Raw genomic sequence first — 12205 nt, 5'->3', positions numbered from 1 at the left:
GCTAATATAATAATAATGATGATATCAAAACATTTAAGTCATTCAATACTGTTTGAAAATTTTCAGAGTCAAGGGACTGAACCGAGATGAAAATCCATGTCAGAAATGCTTTTTATACATTAGTACCATTGTGCTTCTAAAGCTTTGAAAAAATGGACATACCCAGCGGTAGAGTGGCACTCAGGATCACTCTGACCCCCACCAGCACGTTGCAAAAGTGGCGATGCAGGAGCCGAGCATTCACCTCGCTCCCAACTTTCAACATCCGACACTGATCCTCCAGCACCATGCTTGTTCTTTTTGTGCCCACGCGAGAAGGCTTTGCTGAATGAACTTCGGAGCTATGGACAGATATATATAATTGATGAGTTCTTACTGAAGATAGTAAATTGTAATAATGTACTGTATTACCAGAATAAAATTGCATCTAAAGAACTAAGTATAAAATTATCCTAAAAAATGCAACACTAACAGATTTTTTAGATTCACTTATTTATAATGTGAAGTGTGACCTTTAATCATGATGGCATTTAAATCAGAAAATTTTCAACTTATGTGTTTATGCATGTTTCACTTTCATTCCGTCCATTCTGTGATAGTTTGCTATTATGTTTTAATATTACTGTACAATATACTTAATTACTCGCTGCACAGTTCCAAGTTAATAAGTCATCAGTTTATTATTCTCCATTTTACTTTCATCAAAAGACAAAATTTACATATACAGTAAATATAAAATATGTTGATACGGTATAGGTATAGTAATTTTAACTACTTACCCATCCCTTCTTTTTGCTTGACTTCGAACTATCACTTTTATCGTGATTTGATGTGTGCGACGTTGCAGAGCAAGCAGAGGACAAACTTGAGACAGACTCGACAGACGTCCCTCTCACTAGTTTTCCACCTGAAATAAATAAATTGGAATACATTTGTTAGTACAATATTCCTTAACACACAATTTTAAGAAATAAGTAAAAAACAAAAACCAACACCACAAATCTTGGGAAAAATGAATTCAAACACCAAACAAATCTTTGGATATGAGTTCTAACACCAAAAAATCCTTGCAAATGAGTTCTTAGCTTCTATATTAAATACAATACCGTATTTAATCAAATTAGCTATCAATAACTGTAATCATTAAGAAATCGCAGGTTTATCTAGACACCACATGTAATTGGGATAATTAGCAATAATTTTGAGATTAACATCAAAATCAGCCTATCAAAATAATCCAGGAAAAACTTGCACAAATCTTGCTATAAGCAAGGCGCCCTAAAACGAACGAACGTACAAAACTAAACACTTACACAGGAATGCCTTGAAATTACTATAGGAAATGAAGTGTTACTAAAAGATAAAGTTTTTTTTTTCATATTTTCCCTTTGATTACTACAAAAAATATTTTGGTTTGCTTCTTTGCTGACTTATACATTTTCACTTGCTGCACACTTTTTTATATATAAGAAAAAATATTGTTAAAATTTTACATAGTGTACAACAGTGATGGCAGTAAGAAAGCTAATATAGTATCATTTCTATTCAAAGGCTGAAATAATCCTGTCAAGAATGCAAATATCTTTTTGTCCTTTCTTAAAATATTTGCAGTAACATAATTTAGCTTTAGTTTGACTACATTTTAATTTAGAATTTAAACTGTTATCTGATATTAGTAAATCAAAATATTCCTGTGGATCAGTGCTCTATTTACCAAGAACTCATTTCCTGTTAAATATTTTTCATTATTAGAAAGGCTGTGTAAAAGGCAAAATTGTGCATATATTTGTCACCAAATAAAAACAAAAACAATTGAACCATTCAACAGGCAGCAAGCTTGGACAGAGAAGATGAACAGTAAAGAAAATTATCTTACATGCATTAACACACTTTCTGGAAGCTGTTAAAAAAACTATAGCCAACAACTTTTTTAAACAAAAATAGTATCAATATTAGTATTCCAAAGAAAATAAAAACCACAGCAAACCAAATTGAAATTCAAATACAAAAGTTTCAGGACATTTGTCTCCGGGTTAAGGGAAAGGGAGGGAAAGGATCTTTTGTTATATACAGTACTGTACCCAGTAGCCGATAACCATAACCCATGCTCATCTGAAACCCTTTGATGGAAAATTTTGAAAGGTTTTACTCGATTCTTGAAAAGACTTTTGAAAGTTGCAAAGCTTTACTGCTGAACATCAGCTAGGCCTAGACAATTGAACCCAACTGAGGTTTATCAACCTCGGCTTTCAAGTAGAGAAGAGAAGCCTGCTTGCTTGTTTGAAAGGTGACTGAATCTCACCAGAGTCATTAAATTCACACACTACAAGGTCTTTACAATTCCCCGTGAAAGTGTGTCTGCGTGCAAGGTCATGGTGGCCCGATTTTTCGGGTGAACTGGAACGACTGCTGGCAGTGACATTAAGCACAGAACACGAGGCAATGTTGGGGGGGTGCGAAGGGTGGTGGTTGTGGTGGTGCCTGGTAGGGGAAGGGGTGGAGTGGTGGTGTTGTGCAGGGGACGTACTTTGAAGGCAGGCTACAGTCAACCCAGCATCTACACTTTGTTGACGCAATGCTTCAATCGTTTTTCTCAATTCCATAACTTCAGAGTCCTGAAAGTACAGTAGATAAAAATGCATTAAGTTTATTTCTAATTCCATTAGTTAATGTTAACTGACACAATATATTTAGTGTATGATCTAGAGTACAAATCTTGCACTTAAAATATAATATACAGTAAATCATAGATTGTACACTGTATAAATAATGTACAGTACACAATTCCTGTAATAAACTACAACAAATCAAGTAATTAATTTCTACTAAACACTCCAAAAATTCCTAAATATTTTCATACAGTGGATATGACTATGAAATTATGATACGGTTTATGCTCTCAATGTGTTTACGATTAGCTGACTGGTCATATATACACTGGAATAAAAGAAATGTTAATAATATAATTTATTTTTATACTAACCTGATGTTGCTACTTCTTCTCTGGGAAGCTCGGATTTATCAATACTTATTGTAACCCAAAAATCTAAAAATTTTCCACTTTCCATTCCTTCCAACTGGCTCATGCCCTTATGAAGTACATGACATCTAGTTGAACATGGAAAGAAACAAATCTATAGTGTGCCAATCTTTTTGTCTTCTTAGTCTATTAATTGAGGCTATTTTATATCTTCCTAACACCATCAGTGGTAGGGAGAAGGTGGGCATGTACATGAACATCAGGCATGTATAGAAATAAATTCCATTATTTCTATGGACCTCCCATGTTGTTCATTTTGCTGAATCTCACACTAATAAAAGTGGGATGCCAGTGAAGTTAAGAGATAGGAAAAATGGTTCTAACCCAGTACCAAATATATCCAATTCTAGAGTCGCCTGTTTAAATGATTGGCAAAAGAACTCTTGAAAAATACATTTGTAATATTTTACCCCAGTTTGTTTTTAAAGAACCCTTTAGATATACAGCACTGGATTTTAGATTGTCTCTAAATGAAAACCTTCACTTTAAATTCTATTTATATACACCCAAACATAAGTACAGTACTTAAACTTATAATTTGAAAATAACAAAAAGGAAAATGATAAGCTAATTGGACTCGATATTATTATTAGATTACATCACCAGCCGCCACTATAAGACCTGGAGCCCAGCAATCTTGATAAGCAAACCATGATTCTTTAAGGTATTGTTTAACGAAAACCAATTTCGTATGCCATTGACCTTCTGGTGAAACCCTTTCCAAAGAGTAATTCTTGCACAAATTTCGAGATGCAGCTGCACTTTTAATATGAACCCTAACCTTCAAGGCTTTTATAAGATTTGGATCCAACTCTTTCCGAGCTTCTGTAACCAAGCCTTTGATTGGAAATTATATGACATTTTTTGTCAAAGGAAGAGTAGGGACCCTAACACTGTAAGATGAATTAGGCCCACTAAAACTATATCATCCTGATCCGTAGGAAGAAATTAGACACTACTTGTTAGTTTACCCAACTGAGATTTTGGTACGGATGTTGTGGTATATTTGTAAAGAAAAAGACTAATGTTGATAGCACGTATTGTATAGATATTAGCACTTACATTTACCGTTACACTTAACTTGTGATGTGCTAGTGGCCGAGCTTCCAAGCAAACAAAACACACTGCCATCAGACACATGAAGCAACTCATCAACTTTAACACGTGATACGAAGCATTAGGTGCTAAGGGAACCATACAGTATACTACGCCATCCACATATGAAATAAGAGGTAGCTTACAAGCATTTACTTTAGTAAATGGGGTGATGCTAGGATTACGACTACCAACTCTGTCCTCTGCTTCACAATCTAATTGTCTAATAGAGCAATCAAGAATGTGAGGTTTGCGCAGAGGTGGTGTCAAGTAAAGAAAATAATTTGAGGATCTCGAATCTGTAAGGCACTGTGCCTCATTAGAACCCTTACTACCACCAGACCTGACTTTGAGAAGTCAGATTCTGAAGCATCCATACAGGAAGGCAAGAGAACACACTGTATTCTCCAAAGAAATTACAAATTAAGTTAAGGAGAATTCGGTGCTGACTTTTCAATATCCTTTCCACTATAATCAACAAGTCTAGACTTTCCTAGATTTTCCCCTGAACAACTGTGAAGTTTTCTTTTGGGCTTAGAACTTTTCACTTGGGCACTGGTAACCACAGAAACATATTTTGCCATGAGAGGAACAGAGAGGCCTTCACATTCCTCACACCAGTTATTTAAATCTCAATACTGTCCCCGCTACGACACAGAGTGTGGATCATGATCACCCTGAAACACTGCTCTTGAACAAACTACCGGGTAGTTGCTAAAAAATCCAGAGGAAGAAGAGCTCTAGCCAGACCAATGCTTGTGACAAAAAGACTGTTAAGATAGAGAGATTGGTGCACTACAGCTCAGCTTCTTGTCATTTACCACTGATGTCCCATTAATTTATACTGCTAGATTCATGAGTAGATTGGAAGGCAAGAAGATGAGAAAATTTGTAGATTTTGTGTGTTGATAAACCTGAGCTTCCCAAAGAGAAGCAATATGAACATCAGGGAAGGTTAATAGAAATAATAAACAATTCAGAATAAGGTTAGAAGATAAAATGGAAATACAATACTTTGATTTATTGCTCTTAAATAACACATTCAATGTACATATGAGATTAAAATACTCATTACTGAAGTAAAACCAAAACAAATTTACCTTTTGCTCTGACGTTGCAGTAAGCTGTTGTAATCTGTTAGTCATATTTGTGAGTGACTGTTCAAACGCTGCCACGACATGAGCCTGGTGGGAAATAGCATATAAAATTAAGTACTAACCCAAAGTAAGCTCAGAATCAAGAAAAATAATACTGTATAACAACCAGCCAAACAAAGTGCCAAAAGGTGTTAATCTAAAGGAAGTAGTGTAAATATTTGACAATAACTGTATTTTTTTTTTCTCTGTCAGCTTGATATCAAAGGGCGGAAATAATTACCGTATTCATGTAGTTGAAAACTGAACTCTGAAAAGGAAAAAATAGTTAACAAAAACCAATCCACCAATTTTCTCTTTCAACCAACTTATTATCAAGTATGGTGATGTGAGAACAAAAATACATGCATAAAGTCAAGAGGAGACAAGTAAAATTTAGTTTAAACTACAACAAAAATAATGTCTATTTTTATCCAAAAAATGCAAAAGACCAAAAATTTGATTTTCATTAAAAGACATCTATTGTAATGGAAGTCATGCAATTATTTTGTCTTTTTGGCTGGTTGCTTTAAATAAATATTTTCATAAGATCTTTATGTGTTTGATTATAAAAGGGCATAATTGTACTGCGTAATCTGAAGGTAAATAAAATCATATGCTGTGCTAAACCTCTTACTCAAATTCCTAACACCATGGTGTTCTAAATAAAAGAAAATCAGCAAAATAATCAGACTTTTTTACAAAGATCATTTGGTATTTACATTGCTTTAGGTTATCAGTATAAATGTGAAAATAATACAATTTTTAAGTAGTGCTAGGTTATCAAATAATGTACATAGCAGTCACAAAATCTTGTAGGTAAATACAGTACTGTATGTGTATATGTACAGTTTGGAATACAGGTATATTCAGCTTTAATACAGGTATATTCAGTTATACTAAAAATACTACTGAAATCCTTCATTCACGACCCACTTAAAAATAGTGGAGAGGGACTTGGTGATTAAGGATATTTTTGTTAATACTGTACAAGGATATTTTGAAGAAACATTAACAATGTTACAACAGGAACAAGTGGGCTTTTCTAGCATCTATGTATATCCAACTATTGAATGGCCATTCAAAGATACAGTATATAATTACAATAGTTCCGACACCTAATATTCAATAAATGTAATTCTCTCAACTTACATTAGTAGTGAGCTGATTGGTTAGCGTTCCCACTTTATCTTGGGCATCTGCTAGGTCTTTCCTCAATTTCCTAATTTCCGCAGCTTGCTTCTCTTCCTGGGAGCTATACAGTGAGGAGGATGAAGACACCAAAGATAAAGATGAACCATGACCTGAAAAAAAAAATGCCCGTTACCGAGGATTAAAGTAAGGTAATAAGACACCTAATAATCAATCAATAGCAAATCAAACAGAAAAACTAAATAGAACTAAAGAAACCACAAACATAAGAGTTCAAGTTTATAGAAAAAGAATTGCCATACAAATCCTACTTTTCATCAGAAACTAATGAAAGCACTGTCTAGAAACATTATCAGAAAATGAGTTGTCTCAATTTATCTCGTGCAATATATTTACAGACAGGACATATAATAACTTACAGCACTAGATACTTACAATCATCATCTTTTGAGGTTCTGGGAATAACTGTAGAGTAATATGGGGAGCCTCGAACAGTATTTAGAGGAGAGATAGGCATTCTAGCACTACCTGGCGGTGTTGGGCTAGTCGGCTGCGAAGCATGGTAAACCTCCCTACCACCCACGTTGCTACTATAAAGCTTTTCTGACTTTGTGGATCTGTTGACACATAAAGAAAACTAAATTAGTTTAGAGGCAATAAAAAGGTATACAAATCACCAGAAGCACTTGTACTGGTCAACCGATACAAAATGTACAAACAACTGAATGAATTGAAATGGAGCAAGGCCATAAAAAGATTCATCAAATTTGAGTTTTCATTTCTCATTGTGATTCACCTTGAAGAAAGTATAAACAAATACACAAGCCATTCATGCACAGTAAAATCAAGTTCAACAATCCTTTTGGAAAATCATCACAAATAAAAACACAGCTACTGTGTCATTTCTAATGCAAAACAAAAATGATAAAATACTGCAGATACATTGATGCCTGAAATACCTAAACTAAATGATTTTGCTTGTTCTAAATGAACAACCAACGTATGGAAATAACTATCTTACACTTGAGCATTATTTTACATTGCCACAGCAGACATCAAATAAAAGGAAGTTATGCATGCTTAAACTACAGTACACCTAATTATGGAAATTTGCGGGTGATTTGACTTATGAAGTGGCCAGATCAAACGTTATCAGTGATCTACAGTTTCACCAGACAATTACTAAAAGTGGCATATCAGTTTCAAGCGTTGAACTATGCCATTTAAACAATCTGCCTAAGGTTCCTTGAAAATTGAAATTAGCCATTTCCCCTTACCTTGTTTATAAATATGGCAACAGCAAATGCAACTTATATAACAAGAAACACTTGAAGGCAAATAATAACAATTACAAATATCACTTCTATAAGAAAGCAAAGCTACTACAACCATAAACTGTAATTCTTCATAGCCATACCTAGGGAAGGTCCTTTCAATCAGATGGCTGCGGGCAGGATAAACTTCTCATTATTGACATTAAAGGAAAAATAAAAACTTTTCCAAACTTTGACATTCCCTTAAACTATACACCGCAATTTTTGCCAAATTTACGTTGAAGATAAGAAAATGATTCACATATACACCAGATCCATAAGGTTTTCATGCGGCAATACACTTAAATAATATGAACAACATTTCAAATAAGTTATGTATAGGTATTTAAGAATTAGTCAAGAGAGTTAAAACTGGATTAGTCTCAAGTAAGCATAGCAAGTGACAGTGCATAATGCTTGTTTCAAAATGCTTAGTGGAAATGTTTTAATCAGTACTATTTTCACGATTTAAAAAGAAAATTGAGTACAGAAAATAATAAAGATGACCTACCACAAATCAATATTCAGAATTATATTGAGCTTTAGCTGATGCTACCAACCAATGAAACTTAGGTATCAGTATAGCATTATAAATCAAAGTTCTAATGTCTTCTTCAGGTGCTACTATATCCACATAAACTATTCATAAATTTATCTAGCCTTCAGTAAATAAAGATACTACTATTAAATACAGGGTTCTATAATAAATTCACAGTACATTTTCATTGAGTGCAGACGACTGATCATCAATTTACTGTATCTAAAAGATAAAGATAAGTGGCACTATACATTTACATAGTCCTTTGGCTAATAATGTACTATGGAAAGTAATAGCGAGATCATAAAGTTTAAAACATTAATGGAATTATGAAACTCAAAATAAAGAAGGCAACCACATATCTTAGCCTTTTACTATACAAGCAGCAGTTCTAACCGTAATGTGTGATGCGCCTAAAGTTCCTCTAGCTATTTCACAGAATAAAAAAAAAAAAATGTGGTGCCTAGTGCTTCTAGAAATAAATTTATCTTTAGGGCACTACAGTATATTTCAATAAACTTATTTGCTTCAAGCGACACTAATTTCAAGTAAAATACATTACAATTATAAGTTCCACTACAATTCAACTTTCAATTCTACTAAATCCTAATTTTGGATTTCCTCACAAAAGCTTTTATTTAATTTTGAATTGTGACTAAATTTAAAACATTTCTAAGTGATAGGTAATCCCACTCTCACGTGATTAAAATAAATTTATTTGTAATCTTTTGAATTCCTGACACAGGATTTTTTACTTCTTTTTTAAATGTTGCCGATGATTGACTAAACAATGGGTTTGTTTTTGATATGCAGTACAGTATAATAATAGTTGTTAGTCTAAGTGATTCTGTACCAAAAAAAAAACAATGTGGAAAATGCAGAAACAGACACTTCAAAAGCATAACACATGAATTCCCAGCATTACAAAAAATCAAGATGAAAAATTAGGATGTGAGTAACTATTGCACAATGTGATTAAAGTGCAAAGTAAAACTAAAAGCAGTCACGATTTTTCCCTTATCTGTAACCTATTTTCAACACCATTAGTATAAAATGTTTGCATTATTGTTACTGTAACCATTATTAGAATGAGGGAGAGCAAAACACTAGTGTCTTTACCTAACACTATTGGAGCGAGCAAGTCTAGGGGAGGGGGAGGAGGACATTTCCCGCTGATGCATCATTAGGCGGGCTTGTGTGAGGCTGGTGGCTCGAGCGTGCTGGATTTGTGCAGCTATGCTCGAGGCGCTTGAGCTTATACTCTCCATACTCTCTGCTTCTGTAAGACTGCCACCCAAAGGTCTGTATTTAAGGAAGCCCAGGTAGGAAGCTGGATTAGCAAAACTATTGAGAGTCAGTTGATTCAACACCATTCTTTATAAACACATACATGGACTGGACTGAAAACTTTCCGAGGTGAAATTTTTAGTGCAATTCGATGCTAATGAAATTATAAAATCATCAGTAGCTCCCACAAGCAGTGACTATCCACATAAAAAACACAGAAACTGACTGTAAGGTGATATGTGTACACAAACTTAAAATCACAACTATTATATGACTTACCTTGTAGGTGCAGATGCTACAGATCCAGCATAGTTACTTCTAGATACCCATGAGTACGGACTACTGTATGGACTTCCACTGTACTGCAATTCAGCATAATTGGAATACGGGGAATCACTTAATGAACCATCTGTAGGTTTCATACGAGGATTTCTGTCTCTATAGTATGGAGATGCATATTGTCCATAATCTCCTACATGCACCTTACTATAGGGCGATTGCATAATCCGTTCGCGCACACTTTGGGACAACTGTGCTGCCACAGGCCCATTCAGAGAATAAGACTTAAGCTGATACTTGCGACCTAAAGACCCCGAAGAATATTCACTGTCACTGTGCACTCCACTAGACATGTAATGCAAGTCACTTGTTGTTTGAGTTCCACCTGACACTTTAAGCTTTGTCCTCGGCCTCTCAAGGCTGTGACTAGAACCATCGTGACGAGAAGCACTGCCACTATCAACTTCCTTGACCGATTTACCGCCTTTTGAACTACCTGTACTTGACATGCTACCTGTACTGGTAGTTCTCTTGCCGTTGTAACCAAAGTTACTGGGAGCTGTTTTGGGATTCTGAATCTTCTTGGAATCGCCATTGAGCTGTGGTGACATCGCAGACATACCCCTATCTTTACTACTTCTTTCCCCCTCTCTTCTCTTTTCACTGCTTGTCCCTTTCTTCTCTACCTTTCTAGATCCCCCGGAAGAGTTTGAAGCAGGGCCACTACTCATTCCAGGACTACTGGGCATGCCAGTTTGGGGAGAGCCTAGACTGGATTTTTTGTGGTCCATTTTACGGGAACTACTACCCGAGGCCTCAACACCTTTCTGCAGCTCCTTTGCCGATCGTTCAAGACTTCCCTTGCCATTTTCTACATACTTCTTCCATTGTGTGTTTGATATTTGTCTAGAAAAAAAAAAATCATTATGTAACTGCTTGTATTAATACCTTTAAATCATTAAATATACAGTATTAGAGAAACAACAGGGAGTTAAACAGAAATTATACATTATGATTATGGATACTCACTTAAAGGCACTATTGTCTGTTTGTTGGGCACTCTCTGTTTTCTTGACATGGGCCCTACTGGAGACAACTTTATACATGCCGGAGGGGTCTACGCCCATAGCCATCTTTCTAGGTGAAGATCCACTGAGTCCTACTGGAAGCTTCAGTCCCAACTCTTTCATACTACGACCCTGTTACAAAATTTTACAAATTAATAAGATTTCTAAATCACTTCTTTGTGCAAAATAATGATAACATATGACTAATACAAGGATTTCTGTCTCTTGTATATGGAGATGCAAAATTTTCTATTTATATTGCAGATAATTCCTACTTGATTAAAATTTTTGACAGGCTGTTCCCAATATGCAAACTAATCAACATTTATCGGTCTGTATTTATAACCAATACAAGCCTCAAGAACCACTCTTATAACATAGGTACATACAGTTAACTTGAGCATGAGTATGTTAAAAAAAATTTCAAATATAATATATAAGAATCTGAATAAATGAAAAAGCTAACACATCCGACATATGCTGTAGCCTATTCAAGTCCATTAAAATTAATTTCCTTAAGTCGAAAACCTAAATGGTGTTGTCAGGAAATAAATCTTGGATCATAAAGCCTTAAAATATGTCTTTACCATAATGAATGAATTATGACACTGAGGTTGGGGAGGTTATTTAGCATGCCAAGAAGATAAAAGTTACGGGGTTGGAGGGCTTTAAAAAGGAAGAAAGAAATCTGGAATTGAAGGAAAGTAGGATAGAAGATGAATGCAAGTAGGGGTTGAAGGGATACCTTTTTTAAGAAAGTGCCTCTTATATATGGAAAAAAAATGTAGCCACTAATCCTATTTTCCAAGCCATTATAAATATAAGGCCCCTAAAATGAAAGATATCGTATCTTAACTTACCTTCGCATAAGCTGGGTGATCTGATGATAGTGATGATGAAAGTACTTCCTCAGCAGACATCTCATTCAGGGTGTCACTCACCCCTGAACTTAGACTGCTGCTGTCGTCAAAACTGAAAGAGAGGCAGTAGTTTAGAATAGAACTCAAAATGAAAGTGGTAGTCTTGTCAAACACTGAGGAGTAATAAAGTAGCAGTACAATTGGCCCCTACTACTTACATCTGCAATGGAATGCTCTTAAATTATCATTAGAACAATTCACAACGCCTCAAGAACAATAAAGTGAGATGGATAAAACTGAAATGCAAAACATCATATACATGAAGTAAATGATAATCTATACAAGTACTAATACTGTCAACAATTTTGAAAATATTATAAAAGTAAATGCGTAAGGTCATAAAACTATTTTACAGTGAAGAAATTTAACAAAAAACTGAAA

The 12205-nt window shown here is 34.8% G+C and overlaps 1 protein-coding gene across 1 annotated transcript in view; it reads right to left on the bottom strand.

The window, feature by feature from the left end:
- Window positions 1–12205, bottom strand: part of LOC137650218 (protein sickie-like) — a 312402-nt gene that overhangs the window by 12847 nt on the left and 287350 nt on the right. The window contains 12 exon segments of the mRNA XM_068383450.1: window positions 163–341; window positions 780–907; window positions 2303–2615; window positions 5236–5319; window positions 5513–5539; window positions 6421–6572; window positions 6856–7037; window positions 7838–7864; window positions 9391–9573; window positions 9838–10743; window positions 10867–11036; window positions 11765–11876. Coding sequence (XP_068239551.1) covers window positions 163–341; window positions 780–907; window positions 2303–2615; window positions 5236–5319; window positions 5513–5539; window positions 6421–6572; window positions 6856–7037; window positions 7838–7864; window positions 9391–9573; window positions 9838–10743; window positions 10867–11036; window positions 11765–11876 — 2463 coding nt within the window.

Source organism: Palaemon carinicauda, chromosome 11, assembly GCF_036898095.1.
Source record: "Palaemon carinicauda isolate YSFRI2023 chromosome 11, ASM3689809v2, whole genome shotgun sequence".
Classification (NCBI taxonomy): domain Eukaryota; kingdom Metazoa; phylum Arthropoda; class Malacostraca; order Decapoda; family Palaemonidae; genus Palaemon; species Palaemon carinicauda.
Note: the sequence above shows the minus strand (reverse complement) of the source record. Positions and strands in the feature narration are given on the sequence as shown.